The 26,641-nt window shown below is 33.6% G+C and overlaps 1 protein-coding gene across 6 annotated transcripts in view; it reads right to left on the bottom strand.

The window, feature by feature from the left end:
• MPDZ (multiple PDZ domain crumbs cell polarity complex component) overlaps positions 1 to 26,641 on the bottom strand; it is a 170,578-nt gene that overhangs the window by 104,921 nt on the left and 39,016 nt on the right. For all 6 annotated transcript variants that reach the window (XM_063080257.1, XM_063080259.1, XM_063080262.1 and 3 more), the window contains exons 4-7: positions 3,669 to 3,878; positions 3,134 to 3,273; positions 2,229 to 2,442; positions 1,384 to 1,512 (exon numbers count right to left, since the gene is read on the bottom strand). In XM_063080257.1, coding sequence (XP_062936327.1) covers positions 1,384 to 1,512; positions 2,229 to 2,442; positions 3,134 to 3,273; positions 3,669 to 3,878 — 693 coding nt within the window. The remainder of the gene's footprint in view (positions 1 to 1,383; positions 1,513 to 2,228; positions 2,443 to 3,133; positions 3,274 to 3,668; positions 3,879 to 26,641) is intronic.

Consider the following 26,641-nt stretch of genomic DNA (forward strand, 5'->3'; position numbering starts at 1 on the left):
TAAAATTTAATTTAATTTTAAAAAGATTAAGTATGAAGTCACTACCCAAATACATATTACTCAAAATGTGGTATGAACTATAAGAAATCACTGTATTAATACAATTTTCTGCCTTGCCATTTCAATTATAAATGTCCCAAAAGACCTCTTCTGCAGATGAAATCCTTGTTAGAAAAAATTCAGACAGATGAGGGGAGTGAAATAGTCTTATAATCTTCTATACAAGTGCTGGCCAATAAAACTTTCTGCAATGATGAAACTGTTCCTCATTGTCCACTACAGTAGCTACTTGCTACATGTTGCTGTGGAACACTTGAAATGTGGCTAGTCCAACGGAGGTACTGAATTTGTAATTTTGCTTAACTTTAATTAATTTAAATTTGAATTTAAGAAGTGATACATGGCAAGTGGCTACAGTATTGGAGAATACAGCTCTATACTGAAGATAAGGCATGAATACAAGGGTACTTCAAAAAGTTCACAGAAAAATAGAATTAAAAGATATACAAATCCTTCCATGAACTTTTTGAAGATCCCTTGTATGTCACAAGCTTGTCAACTGGGGAAATTTCATTTGATACTGCTAGATGCTGGCCAATTTTTTAAAGGAAGAAAAATTTGCACACTTTTGTACTAACTATAAATACCCCTACTGACAAGGCTGCCGTTAAATAGGCCTTTCATTTATGAAAATGAGAAATGTTTGGTGAACCTGACTTCCTAGTTTAAGTTCAAATACACATTTAAAAAACCAGCTTTATAAACAAATGTTATAATCGAGGCAACAGTTAAACCAGTAGACCTTGTCAAATTAAAGTATAAATCATACTTAACTAATGTAGTAAATATTTCTCACATATATTTCAACAATGTCACATAGAAATGGTAATGCTTCAATGAACTACTCTCTAAGTGATAAATACAGGCTGTGCTTCATATACAAAGATGACACCAGTGACCCATCACTAATGGGACAAGTTGAATCTTATTTTTTCTCCTCAATAATAAAGCACTCTTTTTTTTCCATAATACCTAATGACTATAAAACAGCTGACTAGGTTTATAAATATGATTTATGATCATAAAACAAAAGATAGCCATCTCTACAATGATCAAAACCATAACCTTGTCTTTAGTCTGTGGTTCTAAAGAGTGTTAAGCTCATTGTCTATACCTGCAACTTAAGATCAATGCCCCCTTTCAAAGATATTTCTCTCCCAGGTCTAAGAGAATCCTTCAGGGACAGCCCAAGAAAACAAAAGATTCTAACTCAGTTTCTTTGACATTACCTAAGGCCAGAGTTTCTTCTTTTTAACACAAAATATAAAAATTGAAGCCATATTATTTGATAAAGCAGCAGAAAAGACCTGTCGAGTATCCTACCTGATCAGCTACTCCTCCAGGCAAAATGGTTTTTACTATCACACCAGTTGCTTTTCCTCCTATGATGCCAAATCCCAGACCAGATCCATCATTCACCAATTCAATAGTTTCTACATGCTGCCAGTGAACCTAAAAACAAAGCTCCCATATGAATTCATAAAAATTTTAAAAACTAAAATGTTATACTAACAAGGAAATTTTTGTAATTATTATTTTGTTGTTAGTATTAAACAATTGAATTCAGACATAATAACAAGCTCTAACAGTGTCCTTTTCATTTAGTGTACTTTCCTTTCTACAGACTGGTACACCTATTGATTTAATCATTCTTGAAATTATCAGTACATCATTAAAATGACTGCATTTTACCAGTTACATATAGTCACTGATTTGCAAGCTCTTTTGTAGAATTCGTAAAAAAAAAAAAAAAGGAAGAGAAAAAAAACTGTCATGTATTAAGAATGTCTTCTGCATAATCCTGCCTTGAAGCAAGATTCCAAATTAGATGACTTCTTAAAGTCACTGACAGCTAACTCTAACAATATAATTATATAATTTACAAAGCAAAATCAAGATTATATCTGTCTACAGATGAAGTCAGTTTTGTTAAAGGTCTAAATTTTTTTTTTTGAGGAATGCTGTCAAATAAAAAACTACACAAAGAGAAGCTAGAGACTTAATCATAATAAAATAAATAACAAATATTCCAGGCTAGGAAGAGACAGAAGAATAACAAGACAAAAACTCAAGAAGTACAAAGAACCTACAGGAATTAGAAACCCAGAGATGACCAAAAAGAACTATAAAAATATGTTTTATTCCTTTTGAAAATTTTACTTACTAACCGGATTAGAGTGAGCTGAAATCGTGCTGGCTGCCGATGGAGAACGGGACACCATAGGGCTGATAAGCTGAGGCAATGAGCCTCTGGCAATAACTAGCTGGACAGAATCTTTGGCTTTCTGCAGGATGCTGATAGCCTGCTGATGTGTAATTGTTTGATCAAGTGCTTGTCCATTGATAGCAAGGATCTGATCAGTTTCCTTCAACCTTCCATCTCTATCAAAGATGAAAAAGGGGGTAAAATATCTGATCGCTCTCAAGGAAATGACAGCTTCTTTGGCATATACTCATATGTTCCATTATTTCTAATCCTATTTTCTAATTTCCACACTGTTAAAGGTTTTCCTTGCAGCTTTACTTTTAAAAATGTATGGTTTGGCTCCAGGTGATCAACTCTCCTAAGGTAATTCAACTGCTACCCCAAATCAACTCCTCTTATTTAAAAGCCCTCTTTTTTTCAGCTATCTACTCAACCTATACAGCATATATTAAATATTCCTATTTTTACCATCTTTTAGATTTTCCTGTCTTCTAAAAATGAAAGTATTGAGCATCTACTTACTTGTTGCTTTGAGTACATTAATAAAGCTCAAATTACCATGGATAATTTTTAGTACAGTAATCTAATCAAACATAGCTCACTTAATAACAATGAAAATAACGTTCTACTGAAACTTCTCTATCTTTACTAAAATGTAATTAATTTATGACTATATTTTAAAGCTACTCTCCTTTCAAAGGACTTGCTTTTTATCACAACAACGTTAATGACTTCTAAAAACTGGTTAATAACAGATTATATTGAGTTTTTTGTTTGTCTTAGTTTTTGTATTTCTAAATTCCCCCACAGTGAACAAACCTTCTGAATATGGTATAAAAAACAGAGAAGAAGCTGTGACAATCTCACCTGTGCGCCACACTGCCCTCTTGTATCTCTTGTACAAATATTCCCAGCTCTCCCCTGTTTTCACTCCTTAATCCCACAACACTAAACCCAAGGCCTCCACAAGGAGGTTTGAGGAGCTCAAAAACTTCTACATGGCGACCCTGTTCAGGAAACAAAGCAAGAAGAAAAATTAAAAGTTAATTACTGCAGTAACAGTCATCTTATGAGTGACATTACTTTGTTTCAAAAAAAGAAATTGAAAAAAATTTCTCTAAGGTAACTTCTAGCACTCACCTCCTAGAATAGGACATTTGATTTATCCTGAAGAATATTTTAGAATACAACATATAATACTCGATTTAAATATGATAATTAAAAAGAGAAAAATGTAATAGAAAAATCTCTGACCCATCCAACTCCCACAAAATAAACTTCTTTTTCATTTCAATTTTTTCAGATCTTATAAATGTCACTATATTCTTCAAGTTATCGGACTTGACCAAACTTTAAGATACTATAAATTCTATCATAACTAACAGGAAAAAAATGTTCTTACCTGGGCCATATTTTTGATTAACTGATCAAATTCATCACAAGCAGGTTTCCCGTTGATGTGTGGAATACTCGATGCTGTAAGTGCTTCCAGATTCCCATTATGTGGGGATAATAAAAACGATTCATGTTGCAGGGTAGAAATTACAGCTGAGCTGAGGTAAGGAATGTGGCCATATTCAACATTTGAAGTTGATGAAGTTGCAGTGTTTACCTAAGAGTAATATAGATTATTAATAATTTTGACATTCCATAAACTATTTCATAGACAATATCCCCAAAGGGTAATAATGAAGTACATATGAAATTTTAAAATGTCTATACCTTTTAATACAATGATTTAATTTCCACAAATTTATTTTAAGGAGAAATATTAGAATAATACACAAACATGTATAAGAATGCTCAGTGCAGCACTATTCATTAGATGGGAAAATCTACCTCTAGTGTTCAACTTCAGGATACTGATTAAAACACACACATAAATGTACACATCTATACACATTCTTAAATGAATAAGGCTAGTTATCAAACAATACATATACTATAAGCCAATGCACATTCAAAGAAAGATATTTGTATCTGTGTTAAACATCTTGAAGAATATCCACCCAACAACCAATATAACACTGGTTGCCTCTGATGGATAAGATTTCCAGGCATCATTTACTTTCTACATTGCTTGAATTTTTATAATACTGTGTGTAGTAAAGAATTTGTTCTTTCTCAAAGGGTGGTCTGACCTTTGTCCCCAGCTCCTAGGAAGGAGCTCCAAACCCTTGGATTTTCCCAAGTGATGGGATCTTTGTTATTCATGGTGGGCCATAAGGCCACATGATATAGGCTCAAACTTTAAGTTCAATCATGTGGGCAATCACCAATCAATCATGCCTATAAAATAATGCCCGAATTAAAACACTGATCACCAAGCTCAGGTAAGCCTTCTGGGTTTGTAATACTCCATGTGTATAGTCACACATCAAATCTAGGAGGGAACATTTCCCAAGGAAAATGGAAGCTTCATGTTTGAAATCCTCCCATACTCAGCACTTTACATCTCTTCCTTTAACTGACCTGTATCCCTTCCCTGTAATAGATCATAATTATGAGTATAATAGATTTCAGTGAATTCTGTAAGACATGTTACTGAATTATCAAACCAAGGGTAGTTTTGGGAACCTCCCAAATTTGCAGTTGGTGTCACAAGTGAGGGTAGTCTTGTATATACTTTCCCCTTTAACTTTGTAGCCGGACCTTACTCCTTGAGGTTGGTGTCAAAAGTGTTGGACAGAGTTGGGAGTCTGGAGAATTGTGCCTTCAGACTTTGCAGTCTGGCTAACTCCAGGTATAATGACACAAGTAACAACAACAATAAAAATCATTCCATTTTGGAAAAAGATTCTATAATTACTTGTTATAAAGAGCTGCATGCTAAATCTAAATAAGTGATAAAACAGTACAGTCAATCCTAATTTCATATTTCTGTAGGGTGTCTGGAATGTGACTTTTTATTTACAATTATTTATCAGAAAGATTACATCACTCTCTGACTTCATCTCCTAGCACTCTGTCCCTCACCCACTCAGCTCCAGCTGTATTGACTTCCTCACTGTTCTTCAAACTGCCAAGCGGCTGGCTCTACCACCCAGGCACATCCTTCCCCAAATATCTACATGCTTACTTGTTTTACTTCATTCAGGTGTGCTCAACTTCCCCTCGGAGAAGCCCTCCCTGGCACCACTATTCAAGACAGCACCCCAGCATTATGTGCCATGAGCTAACCGTGCCTCATTTTTCTTCATGGCACTTATCACCACCTGACGTATACCCTGTTGTCATGAGCTTCCATCCTACTCAGTGGAAACAGACTAGAATGTAAAATTCTCCAGCAAAGGAATCTTATTATTTCACTTTCTGCTTTGTCCTCATTCTCTAGAAGTATGCCTCGTACAGAGTTTATATTCAGTAAACGTTTGCAGAATAAATGTTTATCCAATTTTTAAAGACCAATTCTAATCTCATCTCTCAAACAATTCTACAAGCATCATTATCTCCATTTAACAGAAAACAAAATTACATGAAGTCACACACCTAATAAGTAGTTTTTGATCTAGATTTTTTCATCATGGTGATCCTATCATCTTTGTATTATACACAAAGGATACAGTCATTTGAGATATCATTTCTGGAAGACTTTAGGTAAAGAGCATCCATTGACAGAAGTTATCAAAATATTTCACAATACGTCACCAATCCATACATAAGTGTTTGTTATATGTCCTTACAAATAAAACAGAAAATGTCATTAAGTTATCAAAGTTACCAATAATTCAACTATTATATTGGCTATCTACAATCACAAATGAAAAAGATCAAGATGTTTAGAAGAGGCTTTTGGGAATCCTTTCAAATGCTTATTTTAAAATCTACAGCAGGCATAATCAATTATTATTTTTTCAAAAGAAAGCTTCTTATGCCAAGCCCGATTTTTTTTATCCTGAGCCATGGCAACTTCAGTAAAGTCTGCCAGCAGAAGATATACCACTCAGGTTGAAGCAGATGGCATAATGAAATTTGTGACAGGCTGAGGATCCCACACACCAGGACATACTGCCTATGGTATATTTGTATATAAAAAAATATTTGGACTTCTGCTATGGTAAGCCAGAATGAACAAATCACATTCTAAGAAGAGAGAGAGAGAGAGAGAGAGAGAGAGAGAGAGAGAGAGAGAGAGAGTGAGTGTGAGTGTGTGTGTGTGTGTGTGTGTGTGTGTGTAATTAATGGTGAAGTAGATCCTCTGATATTACGGATTAGGTGTGAAGGCATTCCAAGAGTAAAGTGAGTAGAAGCAGAAAAAGTACATTATTACAACATGAGTATCATAAAAGTATTTAATATCAATTGTCTTCTAATTTGCTAAAGGTGTGATGAATGTCAATGACTCTTCCTGTTTCCTCCTGGCCCCTTAAGGTCTACATAAATATAATAGCAAAGGTTACAAAGTTCACATACTTTAAAAATATAATTTAATTATATTATCATATGAAATTCTTGTTTTAAAATTTGCACATTTATACTCATAAGAAAAAGCACAAAGGCACCTATTGATTCTGCTATAATTGCTTATTAAAATGGCTTTCTGAAATGTAATATCTTCATGGAACTGGAATGAATCTTATTTGCCTTGATAGGTCTGTTCATAACAGACACACTATAAATGTTTAATAAAAAGAACTTGACTCCCATCCTTGGTTTATAGAATATAAAATAAACAGAAGAAAACACAAATATCTGGTGATTTTTTTATATAGGGATAAACAATCTGTATAATTTATGGAAGTTGCTAGTAAATGAACAAGAGTCACCAAATAATTATCTGTTCTCTGTTTAACTTCTGGCTGAGTATTTCAGTCTAGAAAAGGCTTTTATGTGCTTAATAAATAAACATACATTAACTTAATTTGTGGATTTTAATTAGTGCTACTACCTAAAACATAACTTAAATAAAGATTATTCAAATTATTCAATTAAAAAGTTTGCAAATTCTTTCTGAAAGGGCAGGATAAAACACCCTCTCAGTATTTAGAAGTATAAGATATAAGACACAGTCAGAACCAGTGATTGGTTCAGTCACTCCAAAAGGTTGGATGAGGCAGAAATCATAACAAAGGAAATATATGTAACCTAAGCACTTTATTTTAACTTAAAACATGTATATTCACTAATAAATATCTTGATAGATGGATAAGGTCGTCTTCTTGATTATGGCTCTAAAACTGGGAAGTCTCTACCTTTTTTGCTGAATAAACCACACACATATAATACTGTATTGTACTTAATTTCAGTCTCTTTAAGGTAGAGTAAGAATTTGAACACTTATGAAACAATTTCATTGAAGAAGAATTCTAGATTTTCGTAAGATATTTCTTCAATGTTTAACAATTTGATCAAACATAATTCACCAAAAATTGATTTATCAATTCACCTATATAGTCTTTCAAAAGAATTTAAATAAGTTTTCACAGAAAAAAAAATACCTCTTATAAAATTCTATATTATGTAATAAAGTCATGCAATTATAAAAGTAAGTATTACTGGCATACATAGCTTTAATAATTACTTTTTGACAAAGGTAGGGGTAAAAGCTAGAGAAGTACACACACTAGAGAGTATCTGTATAGACAAGTGTTTAGTGCCCTGGGCATCAGTCAATATACCTTAGAGGAGAAATGGATAGTACTTTTTCACCTGGTAAGTTATTCATTTGAAGGTATGCTAACAGAGCTGCCTCTATAACAGCATCCCAAGAAAACAATAATTCTCCTGCATTTTATATACAATTAAGCTCAACCTGTGGAGTACTTGCATCAAAATAACCCATCCACTGTGAACAATTACAAAATATCTATATGATCTGTTAAAAGAAAAAATAAATTTTCAAGGTATTAAAAAGAAACCAACATTTCTGTCATATTCTATTGATGAGAGCAGTTAAGTCCAGCCCAGACTGAAGGGGAAGGGATTACACATGAGCATGAATATCAGAAGGTAGGGATTACTGGTACCCATCTTAGAGGGTGACTACCACATCATATCATAGTAAAACAGTTGAAAGCCAAGAGAGAAAGAAAACCTTAAAAGCCACTAGAGCAGAAAAGGACCTTATCTTCAAGAAAGAATAAGACCAACAGCTGACTTCTCAAGAAAAACAATGAAAGCCAATGAAAACAATGAAAAACAATGAAAGCCAATTAACACAATGGCTAAAAAACAAGAAATAAAAATAAAAACCTGTCAACCTAGTATTTTTCACAACACATACACATGAACACACATACACACACATGCACAAACACAGTTGCCTCAGATCTGCACAAAAAAAAATACCAAAGTAAATGCTTGGGCAGAAAGAAAATGATCTCAGAAAGATTCTAATGGGGAAAAGACCGAAGAGTACAAAAAATGGTTTTAAAATGTTAGTAAACTAGTAGGAATTCCTTAAAACAATAAATAATCTAAACTAATGGAGTTTTAAATATAAAAATATAGTTACAGAAAAGGTAGGAGTGGGGTAAATGGGGTTGAAGTGTTTTATGTTCCCTGCATTTTCCAGGAAGTGGTAAAAGTGGTAAAAATTAAAGTGGAATCAAATAAGTCAAAAACACATAAATCTGACAAAGGATTCTTATCTAGAAAATATAAAGAAAACTCAATAGTAAAAAAAAAAATCCAATTAGAAAATAAGCATAACACAAAAAGACATTTCATCAAAGAAGATACATAGATAAGCACATAAAAGATGTTTTGCATCATTAGCAAATAAAAAATACAAATTAAAAGCACAAAGAGATATCACTATACAACTATGAGAATGGTGAGAATGTGGAGAAATTGGATTGCTCACACATTGCTGGTGGGAATGTGAAATGACACATCTCCAGTGAAAAACAGTTTGTCAGTTTCTGAAAAAAACTAAACATGTTTTTATCATACAACCCAGCAATTGCCCTCCTGGGTACTTATTATAGAGAAATAAAAACCTGTACAAACAAAAATCTGTACACAATTGCTTATAGCACCTTTATGTATAAAAGTGAAAATGTAGAAACAAATTGCCCCTGAATAGGTACGTTCTTTTCATGGAACACTACTCAGCAGTAAAATGAGCAAAATATTAATATATACAACTTGGATGGATCTCAAGAGCACTGTGCTGAGTGAAAAAAAAAAGAAAAGACAACCTGAAAAGGTCACATATGTTAAGATTCTATCTTTATAACATTCTTAAAATGACAAAATTATAGACAAGGAAAACAGACTAAAGGTTGCCAGGGGTTAGGGATGGTAGATGGTATAGGGAGGGGTGGGGTATGACTTTATAAAGCAATAGAATAAGGGAAATCTTTGTGGTGATGAAATAGATCTGATCTTGATTGTGGTTATAGTTACACAAATCTGTAAAATGTGGGGGGTAAGGGCGGAAATGACACAAAATGAAAAATTGACACACATTATATAGCTGTCGGTTTCCTGGTTTTGACATTTTATTATAATAAGATGTAACCACTGTGAGAAACTTGGTGAAGTATCAATAGGATCTCTCTATACTATATTTGAAAATTCCTATGAATCCATAAGTATCTCAAAATAAACCGTTTTTTTAAACACAGACTCGAATAAATCAAGGATGCATGGTATATAACCTTTAGGGTAACCACTAAAAGCACAGTAAAATAAAGTATAAATAACATGCTAATAAGAGAAGAAAGTAAAAACAATACAAAAGAGAAAAAATGAATAAGTATGATGAAAACAAAAAGATGGCAAACTTAAACTCATATTTATTAATATTTATTTTAAATATAAACGGGTTAAATGCTCAAAGTAAAAGACTAAAATTTTAAGACTGACAGAAAAAGAAAAAGAAAAAATGAAAGTAAAAAGGTACACCATGCATACATTTACCAAAAGAAACCTGGTGCAGCTAAAAACTATCAGACAGTGAACTTTAAGGCAAGAAGCACTACTCGAGACAAAGAGCGACAATTCATAAAGAGCCAATTCAGTAGAAAGATGGAACAATCTAAGTAATGGAAAAACACAACTTCCAAACATATAAGGCAAAATGACTCAGAACGCCAAATGAGAAACGGATAAATTCAAAATCATACTTAGAGACTGTAACACATCTCTCTCAGTAATTGATGGAACAAGAGGACAAAAAAAGTCAATAAAGATATAGAAGAACTGAAAAACATTCTACATAAAGTTGACCTAATTGACATTTATAGATTGCACTCAACAACTACTTGAATATAAATTCTTTCCAAGAACACAGGAAATATTTTTCTAAAAAGACTGTAGGGAGAGCAGAAAAAAAGCCTCAGCAAATCTCAAAGAACTGATAACATACAGAGGATGTTCACTAATTACAGTGGAATTAAGTTAGGAATCAACAACAGAAAAGTAACAAGAAAACTCAAAAATGATAGCCAATTAAGCAATACATTTCTCTCTTTTAAGAAATTTATTTATTTTTAATTGAAAAGTATTGATTGTACACATTTATGGTTAACAGAGTCATATTTCAGTACATGTATGCAATGTGTAATGATCAAATAAGGGTAGTTCGCAAATTCATCATCATAAAAATTTATCATTTCTTTGTAATGAGAACATTTAAACTCCTCTCTTCTAGCCATTTGAGAACATACAATAAATTATTCTTAATTATAGACACCTAACACTACTGTACACCAGTAAACCTTATTTTTCCCTATCTAGCTGTAATTTTGTGTACATTAACTAACTTCTCGTTATTATTCCTCCCCTCCTCCTCTTCCTAAAGCATGGGTCAAAGAAAAAATGATAATAAAAATTAAAACAAATTTTGAACGGAATGATAATGAAGTTATAACATACCAAAATTGTGGGATGCAGCTTAGAATGAAATATATAGACTTAAATAAATATATTAGGGAAAAAAAGAATGATTAAAAAAACAAGGAACTAAGCATCCATATCAAAAAGCTAACAGCAAACTAAAAAGCTTCTGCACAGCAAAAGAAACAATTAAAAGAGTTAAAAGACAACCAACAGAGTGGGAGAAAATATTTGCAAAATATACATCTGACAAAGGATTAATATCCAGAATATATAAGGAACTCAAACAACTTTACAAGAAGAAAACAAGCAACCCAATTAAAAAATGGGCAAAAGAGCTAAGTAGGCATTTCTCTAAGGAAGATATACAAATGGCCAACAGACATATGAAAAAATGCTCAACATCACTCAGCATCCGGGAAATGCAAATCAAAACCACATTGAGATACCATCTAACCCCAGTTAGGATGGCTAAAATCCAAAAGACTCTGGACGATAAATGCTGGCGAGGTTGCGGAGAAAAAGGAACTCTCATACATTGTTGGTGGGACTGCAAAATGGTGCAGCCTCTATGGAAAATGGTATGGAGGTTCCTCAAACAATTGCAAATAGATCTACCATACGACCCAGCTATCCCACTGTTGGGAATATACCCAGAGGAATGGAAATCATCAAGTCGAAGGTATACCTGTTCCCCAATGTTTATCGCAGCACTCTTTACAATAGCCAAGAGTTGGAACCAGCCCAAAGGCCAATCATCAGATGAGTGGATACGGAAAATGTGGTACATCTACACAATGGAATACTATTCAGCTATAAAAACGAATGAAATACTGCCATTTGCAACAACATGGATGGACCTTGAGAGAATTATATTAAGTGAAACAAGTCAGGCACAGAAAGAGAAATACCACATGTTCTCACTTATTGGAGGGAGCTAAAAATTAATATATAAATTCACACACACACACACACACACACACACACACACACACACACACAAACCGGGGGGGGGGGGAGAAGATATAACAACCACAATTATTTGAAGTTGATACGACAAGCAAACAGAAAGGACATTGTTGGGGGGCAGGGGGGGAGGGAGAAGGGAGGGAGGTTTTGGTGATGGGGAGCAATAATCAGCTACAATGTATATCGACAAAATAAAATTAAAAAAAAAAAAAAAAAAAAAGCTAACATAAAAGAGTAAACCAAACTCAAAAAAGGAAATAACACACATTAGAGCAAAAAACCAACAAAATAGAAAAACAGCACAATGATGAAATTCAAGAAAGCCAAAAGTTGGTCTTTGAGAAGAAGAAAAGATTAATAAAACTGAAATACTTCTAGCAATATAGATCAAGGAAAAAAATACAACAGGCACAAATTTCCAATATCACGAATAAAAAAAAGAACACAACTAGACTCTACAGGTATGTATTGAACAATCTTATGACAAAACTTTGAAAAAATTATATGAAATGAACAAATTCCTCAAAAAACAAATTTGCCAAAATGTCCATAGTTTGTTATCTATCAATGAAATTGAATGCACTATTAAAAGTCTCCCATCACCCCCTCTAAAAATACAAAACAAAACCAGATCCAGGTGGTGTCTCTGATAAATTCTTCCATTTTTTTTTTTTTTTTCAGTTAACATCAATTTTATACAAACCTTTTCAGTAACAAGAAGGAAAAACTGTTCTCTACTTTTTGTTTGAGGCCAGCATAACCTTGACACCAAACTTTGGCAGGGACATTACCAGACAGGAAGGTTATAGACCAATCTCTCCTAGACATTGGTACAAAAATACTAAGCAAGAATGTTAACACACTAAATCCAAAGTTAATTAAAGAGGAAAATGATTATGACCAAGTTGGTCACTCAAGAAATGCAAAAGGCTGAAGTAACATTTGAAAATTCTTTGGTTTAATTCACATTAACGGAATAAATAAAGAAGAAAAATAGGAACAGCTCAAAAGATGGCAGAAAAAAGTAGTAGATAAAATCCACACTATCATCATTTCAATTCAATATTAGACTCTAGGTTTTAGATAGTACAGTAGGCATGGAAAAGAAATAAAAGGTGCAGAGACTGGAATCAAAGACACAAAAAAAGTTAATTACTTGCAGACCACATAATTATGTACACTGAAAACCCAAAAGAATTTACATAAACTACCAGCATTAATAAGTGAATTTAGTAAGGTTGGTGGATATAAAACCAATATTAAAAATCAACCATACAAGGGTACATCAATCAATTTGTGGAAAAATAGAATTGAAAGGTAATATGAATCCTTCCATGAACTTTTTGAAAACCCTTCACATTTCCTAGCAAAAAAAATTAGAAACTGAAACATTTTTGCACAAAAAATGTCACTTAACATATGACAAATTTTATTATTTTTTTAATTAGAACACAACATAGGGTTTAGAAACAGACCCACATATATATGACCAACTGATTTATGACAATGATGACAATGCAAGGGAGAAAGGATTGTCTTTTCAATAAATAGTTCTGGACCAAATGAATATTCAATTGGAAAATTATAAACATACACTTGCACATAAATACTTTATCCCTATCTCGTACCTCATACCGCACCTAAAATTTAGAGTGTAAAACAATAAAGCTTCTGAGAGAAAATCTCTATATTCTTGGCTCAGTCAAAGATTTCTTAAGTAGGGGAAAATGGGAAAAAAAAAAAAAAAAAAACCCAAATACCCATAAAAGAAATTTTGAGAAATTGGACTTTATTAAAATAAAAAAAAAAAACTGGTCATTAAAAGACACAATTAAGAGACTAAATGGCAAAACACAAAGCAGGAGAAAATAGTTACCACACAAATGTCCCACAAATTAGTAGTATTCAGAATATATAAGAACACTTGCAAATCAATAAGAAAAAGCCTGACAAATCAATAGAAAAATGGGTAAAAAACAAGAACATCACAAAGGAGGATATCCACATGACCAGTAAGTATATAAAAAGGTAGTCAACCTCATCAGCCATCAGAAAAATACAAATTAAAACAATAATATGATAAATGCTACAACATATCTCCCAGAGTGACTAAAATTGGAAAAAATAAATTTAAAGCTGGCAATATCAAGTGTAAGCAATGGTGCAGAGCAAGAATAACAAGAATTTTCATACAGTGTAGTGAGAGAGTCAACCTACATCCACTTTGGAAAACAGCTTGGCAGAATCTACAAAAGGTGAATACACACCTTAGGACCCAGAAATTTCACTCTTAAGTAAATATCCAAAAGAAATGCATAGTTATGAGCATCAAAAGATAAGTACTAGAATGCTCACAGCAGCTTTTTTTTTTTTTTTAATAACAGCTAAAAAACTGGGGGGGGGAATGCCATCAACAGAAGACAAAATATATTCTAGTATGTTCATATAATGGAAGATGAAAAAGAACTACAGCTACATACAATATGAATGAACCTCACAGACACAAAGTTTAAGACAAAGGAAGCTAGGCACAAAGCATATATATTCAAACTGCATGTACATAAAATTCAAAAACTTGCCTGTGAGATAAAAGTCAAAATAGTGATTCCTTTGCGGGAGAAGGCTACATGTGTACTATTCAATTTGTAATAAAATAAAATAAAATCCTTGAGCTACATATTTTTCCCTTTACTGTATGCTGTTCTTCAATTTTTTAAAGTTCCCAAAATAAGACATATCATCAAAGCCCAGAACTGGAACATTCCAATGAATAACATAAAAACACACTCCTCTTAAAGAAAGCAGGTGGTGGCAACAGCCTTTATATATCAAGCTAACCCTTCTCTGACCGCAACTCTGAATTTAAAGTTCAATGACCAGGAATTCACCTTAAAATGAAGGAGAATATAGGAACTGGATATTTAAAGATGAAGTCTAGTCTATTACTATGATGGATGACCCCCCACAGGCTTGATATGGATTCAGCTGGCTAATTCCCGTTCCCAGAATGAATGCTTTAACAAATGCTCAAGTAAAGATAAATCCTCAGCAAATGTGTTTTAGCCTCTGCAGCACCCTTAAAGTTTTCTTCCTCAAAGATTATGAATTTTTAAAACTTCTAATCATTTAATTGCACACCAAGTCATAAGAAGAAAAGTAATCATTTTGTTATACTTGTACATTAAAGTATTTTGACCCATCCTGGTACAAGGCTGATGGAATTATGAGATTTCAAAATTACAAATTGTTTCTATATTTTTTCAACAATAAAATCTACCCCATAAAATTAATGTCATTCCAGAAATACTTAGAAATCATACTCTTAATTATTTGACCAAATAAATATGATATAATGCACTTAATTATAACCCAATAGAATATTTTCAAATATGTACATTCACTTAACTAAATCTGCTATGAAATACTGAAACACTGACTATTTATGTTTCATCTATCCCCTCTGGGTTGTTAACTGGAAAGAAAGTTAATACTATTAGCTCTGTTTTAATGGCTGGAATCAATCTTTCCAGAAGTTCTTAAGTAATTGTCTATAAAAATGATCGTTTAGTATCAAATGTAATTTCCTAAAGCATTTTTTGTATATTATCAAAACCTGTTTTGGGGTCTTGTTATTTTGACTTATTCTGAATGCATAATATAGCAATAAAACAAAATGACCCAAATGTTTATGTATAACTGATGAATATTATATTTCTATTGTTTGAAAGTTAAAATATATGTTATCTTGAATTAAATGAGCAAGGAAAAATGACCATTACTTTTACAACCCAGTTTTGGTAGATTTTAAACAATTTTACAAACATACAGTGCTAGTCCAATTTCCCAATTTTTTGTTTATTTGTTACCCTGTAACATATAAGAAATAAGGCATTTTCTGGGGAGTTTGCCATAACAGGTACACCTCTTAGAAATGCAGACTTTTTTTTAATCTGCACCTTTTTTCTTGTAAAGAAACATGCTTAACTTCCTATAAATTTACAAAAATGCAGTAAAACACTCTCTGAAATTGATCCCAAGTATGAAATGCAAAGATAAATAGGATGCTGAGAGTATTCAATGCAATACAGTACCCAAAATGGTAGCAATTACAAGAAAAAAAATTTAGACATAACAGGACTTCACTTCGAGTTTGGAACCTAGGGAGGCCACCTTTTCCATAAATCTTTCAGTGAAATACTGATTAGAGCACAGCTCTGATGCATTATTGAACAGGCAAGTTCATGTACAGTAATTGATGGTGGCACTCGCACTTAATGATCCTTATTTTTAAAGCTAATTAAAGAAATTGAGTTGCATGTTCAAAGGGGATTAGCTTAATGTGACAAAACTATTTTGGACATAAAGTAGCTTTTAGCTCCTGAACTAAACGAGATACAAAATGGAGCAGTAAGTTGTAAGGAGGAAAAACATTTTCAGATGGAATAAGCATAAATTTACATTTTCTGTGAGACCTTCCTTTCATTCCTTCAAATATTTATTAAGTATCTAAAATGTCTGGGACATTGGACCTTACCTAGGTAATGGGGACAGTAATTAAGGGGACAAAATGCTTTCCATAATCACTAACATGTTAGATATCCCATAAAATTATTCCACCAGGCTTAGTTCACTCAACAACTGAGAAAGAATACCTTTCTTTTCATAGCTATGAATTCTTGAATAGCAAATCAGACAGTGGTAATGAACCCACATTATAATTTTTTAAATATTCTTAAAGTTGCCTTTGACTATCATCAGCTGATAAATTTTAAAAGATAAGGGTATTCAATTTAGAAAATAATTCTCTAACCCAAAAATGTTCAAGGGTCATTTTGCATAATCAAGGGTAAATTTTCTGCACCTGCCCCTATATACGTACAAGTGCAGAATGGCAGAGGCATATTTGTTTCAAAATTCCCCTGTGCTAAAAATGATAAACTATCAACCATGAAACTCAAGAGGGAAGGCAAAGAACATTTAAAACCTAAAGAAGGAAATGAATTAAAGATTATGTAAGACTCTTGATTTTCCCTTTTTGATATTTAGGAAGGTATATATGGATGATCAATAATCTACCCAAAACAATGCTGATTGCTATGGCTTATTAAATGACAACATCAAGTATAAAATATAGACTTTGTGTTTCTTTACAATTTTGGCTACTTAAGTGAACGGCCACTAAGCAGGTTATTTTATTTTACAATATTTTAGATTTCACTCAAAGCTGCATATAGGAAGATTTTATTTATTCTTCAAACTACATAATAAAAGCTACTTATGAAAATCCACAAAGCATACTGCACTAAAATCTTGGGCTCAGTCACCATAATGCAGAGTACTCCATGTGTACTTTACAAAATGCTTTTTTAAAGAAGGCCTAAATGACACAAAAATCTTTAGAAGTACCCTGAAGTGAAAAGATCTAGACTCCCCCTCCCCACCCATTTTATAAAATACATATAAAACTTGGGTAAAAATTGGAAAATAAGGGCCTAGCCCGTGGCGCACTCAAGAGAGTGCGGCACTGGGAGCGCAGTGACGCTCCCGCCGCGGGTTCGGATCCTATATAGGACTGGCCGGTGCACTCACTGGCTGAGTACCGGTCACGAAAAAGACAAAAAAAAAAAATTGGAAAATAACTTGAAGTTAAAACAATCATAGCTTTGTTTTAAACTCTTATCTTTATTATTATTAAAGAAAGTTTAAGTTTACCATCTAAAAACAGTTAAGTCCTACAATGAAGTAAAACATGACAGGATTTTTTTTTACCTATTCTCTGAGTTTCCACTGAATTCTAATTTCAAAAATAATGGGCTCTTTTCAAACGTTTGATCTTTTTTTTTTTTTTTTTTTTTTTTTTTTTTTTTTACAGTATCTTTATTTTTTATTATTATTATCGGGGGGTTGTCTGTGGTAGGCTGAAAAAAAAATTCTCTTCAGCTCCCCTCATCAGGAGCAGTAGTCTATTTTCCAATCACTTAAAAAATTTCCTGATGATGTAGTAAAAATTATTAATTTTATTAAACCTTGACCCTTGAGTGCATGTCTTTTTAATATTCTGTGTTTTGAAATGGTCAGGAAATATAAAGCACTTCTACTGCATAGTAAATAACAATGGTTGCCTCAAGAAAAAGCACTAATTTGAGTTGCAAGCTGAACTAGCTGCTTTTTTCATGACTATCCTATTTGAAAAAAAAAACTGAAAATCAAACTATGATTATACAGACTTGGGTATATGAAAGATATTTTCTCAAAAATGAACAAAGTAAGCCTGTAACTTCAAGGAAAATAACTGACTGTAATTGATGCCAAAGTAAAATTTGAGCTTTCAAGTGAAAATTAGAATTTTGGCACACTTGTATCTGCCACCCTGAGCTTGACACTTTTCCAAAGTCTTTAAAGACTGTTGATAAGATCAAAAGTATTATTAGAATGTATAATTTTTCAATATTATATAATGAAACGTGAAATGTGTTTTTTCCATTTTTCAAATTTTCCTAATGCCCATTGTGATATAAATTATGCATGGGTACAAAAAAAAAAATTCAAAGAGCAAGACAGATGAATAGATTTACAGAGAATATTTGATAGATGAGAATATTTACTGACTACTAGTACCAGGCTTGTACTTTAGATCTTTTGGAGCCATGTTATTTAGTTTCTATTTTACAACTAAATGGAAAAAAGAAAGTCTCGGTGAATATTATCTATATAAATATGTATATATTCATCTTAAGAATACACTCTTAAGATAACCTACTAATAAGTATCAGCATCAGCATATAAATCTGGACCATCTCTGTCTCCAAATACTAGACCACATTGCCACAATCTGAAGTCAGATAATCAGATAATCATAACAAGCCCTCAAATCACCAGAAATTCTTAAATTATTCTCACTATGTTGTTTGGAAGACAATAAAATGAAAAATGATACAGACCTGGTGTATGATTAAGACCTGGACTTTGCAGTCAGCCTGCCTGGGTTCAAATACTAGATCCACCATTTAAACTCTCTGTGCCTCCACTTCCTTATCTGTAAAATGAGGAAAATCATATTCCCTATTTTATAGTATTGTTGTAATGATGAAATGCGTAACTATAACAAAAATAGTTTCTGGAACATAGTAACAACTTAATACATGTTAGTTGCTATGATGATGATGATGGTGAGTAATGTACCTTTTCAATATAGTTACTAAAAAAGCAGAGGGTCTCCAAAGTAATTTCAGCTATTTAGTTAATTTAAGTCAAAAATTATTTCTCTAGCAAAGAAAGATAAACAACTAATACACAACGGTTTTGAATATTTAAGAATACTCAAGTATTCATTAATTAAGGAATCATTTTCAAGCCTGAGTAAAGTATTATTTAAGGTGCAAGGTATTCAAAGATGAATATGGCATGGATTTTATCCCAGAAGTAGTAAATGGATTTCAAACAAATGTGAAATACAATTACAGTCAGCTCTCTTTATCTATGAGTTCCACATACCCATATCTGTGGGTTCCACATCCATGGATTCAACCAACCACAAATCGAAAGTATTTGGGAAAAAAAAAAATGAATCTGTACTGAACACATACAAACTTTTTTCTTGTCATTATTCCCAAGACAATACAGTATAACAATCATCTGCATAGCATTTATATGATATTAGGTGTTATAAGTGATCGAGAGATGACAAAGTATTCGGGGGGATGTGCGAATACTACGCCATTTTATATGAAGGACTTGAGCATCCATGGCTTTTGGTATCTGCAGGCGGGTCCTGGAACCAATCCCCTACAGATACACAGGCAGGATTGTAACTCTAAAGCTCCTTTTAAAGAGCTTGTTAAGAACAAATGGCAAGTGGAGCACAACATATACACCACAGTCTAGGCATGTGTGTTTATGTATATTTGCAGAATGTCTTCACTTTATTTAAATCCCAACAATTCTGTGTTTTCCAAGGGAAAAAATTTAAGGAATGCAACTTCAGCAAAAATGATATTCTTATCAAAGTATGTTGAAATTTTCTACATCAGAGCAATGAAGGTATCAAAATCAAATAAATTAATCTATTTGAAATGCCAAGACAAGCCGTAATTTAGAAATTAAAAATTTACACAAATAACACATTAGAATTTTTGCAGTGTTTTTCCTACCAGTCCCACATTTCTGGAAGACGAATAAAACTGATTCACTTCACAATCTGCTTAGAGAAAAATAAAAATTAAATGAAGTCGTATAGACAAGTATAATTCTACAGGAATGTACTCAAGAAGAGTGATGTTATTTTGTCACATTGACTCTCCATTCCACTACTATCTTTATCCAAGTCATTTACTTTACCTTTAAAGTCTAGCATAATTATAAATAAAACCAAAATGAAAGTTTTGGTTTACATTAAAAAGATTCTGATTATAATCTGTGGGGGGAATTTAAGGGAAATGGTAAATCTTAATGAATTTGAGTTTATAAGATGTTAATATAAGTAAATTTCTCTTTAGGAATGCTATTAACTGTTTTTTCATCTTATTTGTTCTTTTACATAAAGAACTAAGGGTTCAGAAAGTATAAATTAACAGTATAAAAAGCACTGGCTTCAGGGTCGGACAGACCTGAATTCTTCTAAGTCTACCAATAAATAATTGTGTGGACCAGGTTAAGTTATCTAACATTTCTATGCCCCAATTTCCTTAATGAACAAAACTGGGATAAAATCTACCACAGAGAACTGATGGACTAGTTAAATGAGACAAAGGCCATAGCACATAAGGGCTTCTTAAAGGTAACACTTGTTGTTCCTATAGCTTCAAATGAAAATGAAACAATCTCTATTGTTCCTAAATTCTTGGCTTTAAAAAAAAAAAAAAAACAACTCATTTCAGTTATACCCAGTAAATTTCACATTTTTTTCTTTCTTCTCCAAAGACCATTTAAGTTTGTCACAAAAATACCATACAATTAGCACCATTTGCTGTTTTAGACACACATGCATACCCAATAGCAAGATGGTGTTGCATTTTAATCTAGTACTGTATAAAAAGCTTGAACAGTGCTGTCTCGCCCAGGATAAAACAAGAATTTTAGTCTCTTCAAAGGCTCTATATTTACAAACTTTTAGTTAAAGGAACAAACATTTAAAAGCTGTTATTGTACCAAAAATAAAGTATTTGAAATTCCTACAGAAAATAAACTTCATGGTAAATGCAAAAACAAAAGAATCGCTCCTTCTCTTTTAACTTCTCTTAGATAATGTACATTAGAGTCTCAAGAAATAGATACTTTCCTGTTGGGTGGCTGAAATGTTCTATCATAAAAGTAAAACTACCTCAACGGTAAGAAAAATTTTTTTTTTCATTTTGAAAAGCAACATAAACTGGGAAAAATTCCATTCCATTTTTAGATAATTCCTGTTAATGGGATCAAGGCATATTTTCTTTCTTTCTGTCCTCCCTATCTCCACCAACACCAAGTTATAATTTAAACTAGACATTCTTGGGAGACAGCATCATTTTCTCTTTACTGATAGCAAACCTACTGATGAATCATCTTCATTTCAGCCTGAAATTAGAAACTACAGGGAAAGGGTCATGTTTCTATCATTTATATAAAAGTTATAAAACAAAGCTGGGAAAACACAGGTATTCTACTCTTTAAAACACAAATCACATAAAACAGCATCTGTTTGATTACCAAAGTCAGAACAGAGCAACAAAGTTGACAGTTACCAAAATTTCTCCTTTCCATTAATCTAAAAAATATAAATTTAAGAAATTATCCGAGCTGCTGATGCTACTACTTAAAAGCAGAACACCTCAACACTTTGGCCATGAACTTGATTTAACACTCTTTATATCTTTACCTACAGAATAGAGACTCTTCAGGCATGTCCCAGGATAGTGTGTGTTCTACCTACCACCCCCCGCTTATCTCAGATATGTGAAAGTGACCCTCTGAAATGCAAGTTGACCATCTGTATCACTAGGTTTTTAAAAATTTGCTCCTGTTTTAAGACAGAGCATCAGGAAAAAAATACACACACACACACACACACACACACACACACACACACACACACACACATATGGAGAGAGAGAGAGAGAGAGAGAGAGAGAGAGTGTACATTACCTCAGGTGCCCTTTACAGAAAAGCACCACTGAATCAGGATGTGATGCTGTGTTCTCAGTATTAGGAAGATAAAAGAAGCATTCTTTTGAAGAAGAATTCATATATTTTACAATTATAATCAAAGGTCTTACTTATCCAAATGTCATTAAAACCCTTACCTTAATTCTATGTTATGTGTTTTTACCACAATAAAGAAAAGTGGAGAAATAAAATAAAAAGTGCTAAAATATTGTATTAATAGAAGGGTTAGAAGATAAAGTTGATACAATTTCCCAGAAAGTTGAATACACAAAAATAATGATATACAAACAAAAAAAAAAGAGTACCGTAAATAGGTTCTTCACAGTCTGACTCCATAGTTCCATCTTCGGCCAATACCCCGCATATAATATAATTGCTCTGGTAATATAGGTCCGTATGTGACTCTGTACCAGGGTTTCTCAACCTCAGGACTGCAGACATAATAAACCCAATATTTCCCTGTTATGGGGGGCTGTGCTGTGCACTGCAGGGTGTTCAGCATGAGCACTGAACTCCACCCATTATGTCCAGTAGTAGCTCCTGCACCCCCCAGTTATGACATTCAAAAATGAAGACACTGCCAAGTGTCCCTTGGGAAGGGAAAGTATAAAATCATCCTCAGTTGAAAACAATTGTTCTATAACCCTGTACATATTGCTCCCTCTACCTGAAATAATTTGCCCTACCTCTACAGAAAACTGCTATTCATTTTTCAAGACCCTTCTTACATTTTGGGTGAAGTTTTCTTCCAGTCAAAGTTACTCATTCCTTCCTTTTACGCCACTCACCTTCTTTTCCCCTCCAGATAATGAGAACCTTGATCTTATTATTCATGGTATTGTTATTGATTTGGGTGTTCAATAAAGGTTCAATAAATGAATATGAGCCTTTTATAAAAGCATCCATGAAATAACCCTCCCATTGTCAAGGGAATATTTGATTCACTGAATGATGTCTCACAATGAACAATATATAACCCTTCAGGTGTTCTTTTTGCTTTTGATCCTGGGAAATTGAAATTAAATTATATACTGTTTAGTAACCTAAGATCTTTGGTATATCTAGTTCTGTGATATTTTTATTTGGTCTTTCTTTAGGTTTATCTTTAATAATCATCCATTATTCAATATGTTTACCATCAGAAGTTGTTTCAAATTTTTTTGGAATGTGAACAGGTAAAACAAACATAGAAATGCAAAACAAAAATGTTATGCATTGAAAATCACATTCTGAGAAAAAAAATGGAAAAAAATGATCTAATAATTCTACCCAACACTGAACAACAATTTCCAACTTTGATTCTATGTTAACCCAGCATCTCTTCAGTTATTTCAAGAGATGTCATAAAATTTCCAAAGAAAAATCTGGCTTAATTTTGTGTGCATATACACTATTCATCTAGATGATATGTGCATAAGCCACCACTTTGGGGGATGAAAGTAAATGAACTAGGAACCTGGAAATATTGAACAAACAATAACAAAACAACAAAATGTCACACTCCAAAAAGACGAGATCACTGACAAAGAGAGTCCTGAATATTCTGTGCCCCAAGGTTTATTTCTTATACAAGCAGCTTTTGTAACCTGAGTTATCCACAACATTTCTCCAATCTTAGAATTGGTCTCTGTTGCCAGAGTTTTAAAAATAATCTTAGCAATGTCAATTTCTAAGTATTGGCCTTAAATTTCTATTGAAATTAATAATTTTAATTCACAGTTTTCCTAGAAATAACTCAGGGTAAAAATATTAATTTAATGTACGTGGTCAATTCATAAGGCAAGGAAGGTCAATTAATCAGGAAAGAAGTATCGACCTATATTGAACTGGAAAAACTTCATAGAAAAAATACGAAAATCCAATATCCTCAAGGCTGACAAGTTTCTATTATTAAACTGCTAACGTGTTTATTTTCCCCACAATAGCTGGATTTTTGTCATGAATACACATTGAGCCCTGTAGTTATTAGCTGTGATGACTAGGTGACAGTGAGGACACTACTTGAGAATTTGCATTTGACAGATCACTGACAGTCACAGTTCTTTTTTTTTTTTTTTCCTCTTCACTTAAACAGGAATCGTGCAAGAGGAAATGAACTGGAGCTATTAGAGATTATTCAGGTTTAATAGCACACATCCTTTTAGCTGGCATTAGAACCATACACAATGTGGCAGAGTTAAACAGAGGCATCAATTATACTCTCAAACCTGTTAATATTTTTGACAATATTTAAATAGCACATCTCTTCAGGGCATGGCTTTTTTGCCCTCTCAGTTACACACTTGTCAAGTGTTTAATTTGCCAAAGGGAAATAGTTTGACTTCTAAGGGCAGCCTTAATACTGAAGAAGCAAATTGGAAAAATTAAACATTACTGAATAAAGGTAACGAGAAGGATCTGAGGGAAAAAATAATCGTAGATTTAAGTCAACATGGCATATGTCAGTATCTGTCATTAATGCAACAATATGATCATGTTCTCCAATATGTTGCACATACCTCAGGCTTTTCAATTACTCCCTTTGTTTCTCTAGAAGACAGAATGAATGGAGGGGAAGAATCAGAAGGGTCAAATTTTTTAGTAATAGTAAAAAAAAAATGGACAGAGTAATTTGCACCTGTCATGCACACAAAATTATACATTTAAAAACAATCTAGATATAAGGTAATAAATAAAAGCTAGCCATTGGTCATATTTGTGAAGCTACTGGTTTAAAAGCATGAAACAAATTTCATTCCTTAGGTGTATTAATTAATTATTAAATTATAAATATTAATAAATTAGCAGTTGGTAAACTACATAGAAAATTTAAAACTAACTTGACAAAATCTATAATATTTACATTTAAATTTGAAAATAGAAAATAATACACGTTTTTAAAATTTTACTCTAGTCATACAAGAAAAAAAAAAACTGGTAAACAAATGGAATTGAATTAGTAAAGAATGGAGGTTAAAATGAAGAGTCACAGAAACTGTGAGAAGCGTAAGCCACTGCAATAAACAAGGTGTGAGCTAGACGTTTTCCTTAGTTCCTCTCAGTAATAGTTTTCTCCTCCCTATGAAGAGGTGACCAAGGAGCCAAAAGTCCGAAGACATGTAAAACATGCCTACAGAATTTGCAGACCTCACAATTTAGCTACTCTTGAAATATATCAGCATGTACCACTAATAAAACAATCCAATCATGTTGCACTTAGTCACAGAATATGAAGCTTGACAATATTATGGTCAATAGATTCCCAAGTAGGTTTCATCTGAATCACATGGGATCTAAACAGTCTTAGAGCCCATATCCTACTTCCACTTGGAAATGGCAAAACAAGTTCAACAAGTAGGTTCGTTTGTCTCCTCCTTTCATCAGACACAGCATGTACAAACACCAGTCCCCTTACATAAGGCTGGCTAAAAGGGAAATGTCAAGTTATCACCCTAGGTTGGTGGTATTTCCTAACATATTTCCTAGTACTCTTTTTGTCTCAACTTTTCCTCTTGTTGTAATCATAATTTCAAAAAATACAATAAGGGGAGAAGACATGTGTTCTACTTCTTTACACTCTCTAAAAAAGCAGACATTTTTCCACATCTAAATCATGCTTACCTGCGCTTTGGGAACAGACAGTCCAGTGTGGCGAGGGTGCCACCCTCAGGATGGAGGGGTCATGCGTACACCCTCCACACGTAGAAAAATGCTAATTCAGGTCCAGTGCCCATGGCTGGTGACCCCACATACCTTGGCGGGATGCCCGTATGCATACTCATAGCCTGTACAATATTTATAGCCATGAGTAGGAGGAGGAGAACCCACACACCTCTCTCAGGGGCAGCCTCTGGGGCCTGGCTCCTGGTTCTGGGAACTCCTGCCAGCACACACAATCAAACTGGCCCAGGGAGGGGCACATGCTAAACCACCATCACTCATCCAGGCCCTAGACTTCTGAAGTGGTCACAGATTTAAGATTAGCCCCAACATCCAGAACCATTTCTGTCTGGCCCCCACAGCAGTTTCACTCCCCTGTGGCCACATCGCTGCACTTGTTTGCTCACACCTGTGTCCACACAGTGTCCCTGCACCCTGGGAAAAGGACCCCTCCAAGGGTCCTCAGGACAAATGGAGTCGTCATGCACTGTACAGAGTCATAAAACTGCCTAATCAAGATGCCTAGCTACTGATGGCAACCTCACCTTTGTTGATGAGGTTCCTGTGCAATTCAGGCAGCCACAAAAAGGACCTGTACTCCTCTCTCAGGCACAGGCACATGCCCGCAGCAACAGTGAACCTGCCCAGGGCTACCCATCACAGCAAGGGGGCTTCTGAGGGATCAGCATCACTCTTGGGGACACAGCAGCCCAGACACAACCTCAGCGACCTCGTGTGGGGCAGCCCACCTGAGCTTATGAGATCCAGAGTATCCCGTAATGCTCTTTGGACCACAGGGGCCTGTGCACAACTGCAGTGGCCTCACCAAGAGTGGCCACTCAG

The sequence above is a fragment of the Cynocephalus volans genome, chromosome 16, assembly GCF_027409185.1.
Source record: "Cynocephalus volans isolate mCynVol1 chromosome 16, mCynVol1.pri, whole genome shotgun sequence".
NCBI classification, from domain to species: Eukaryota; Metazoa; Chordata; class Mammalia; order Dermoptera; family Cynocephalidae; genus Cynocephalus; species Cynocephalus volans.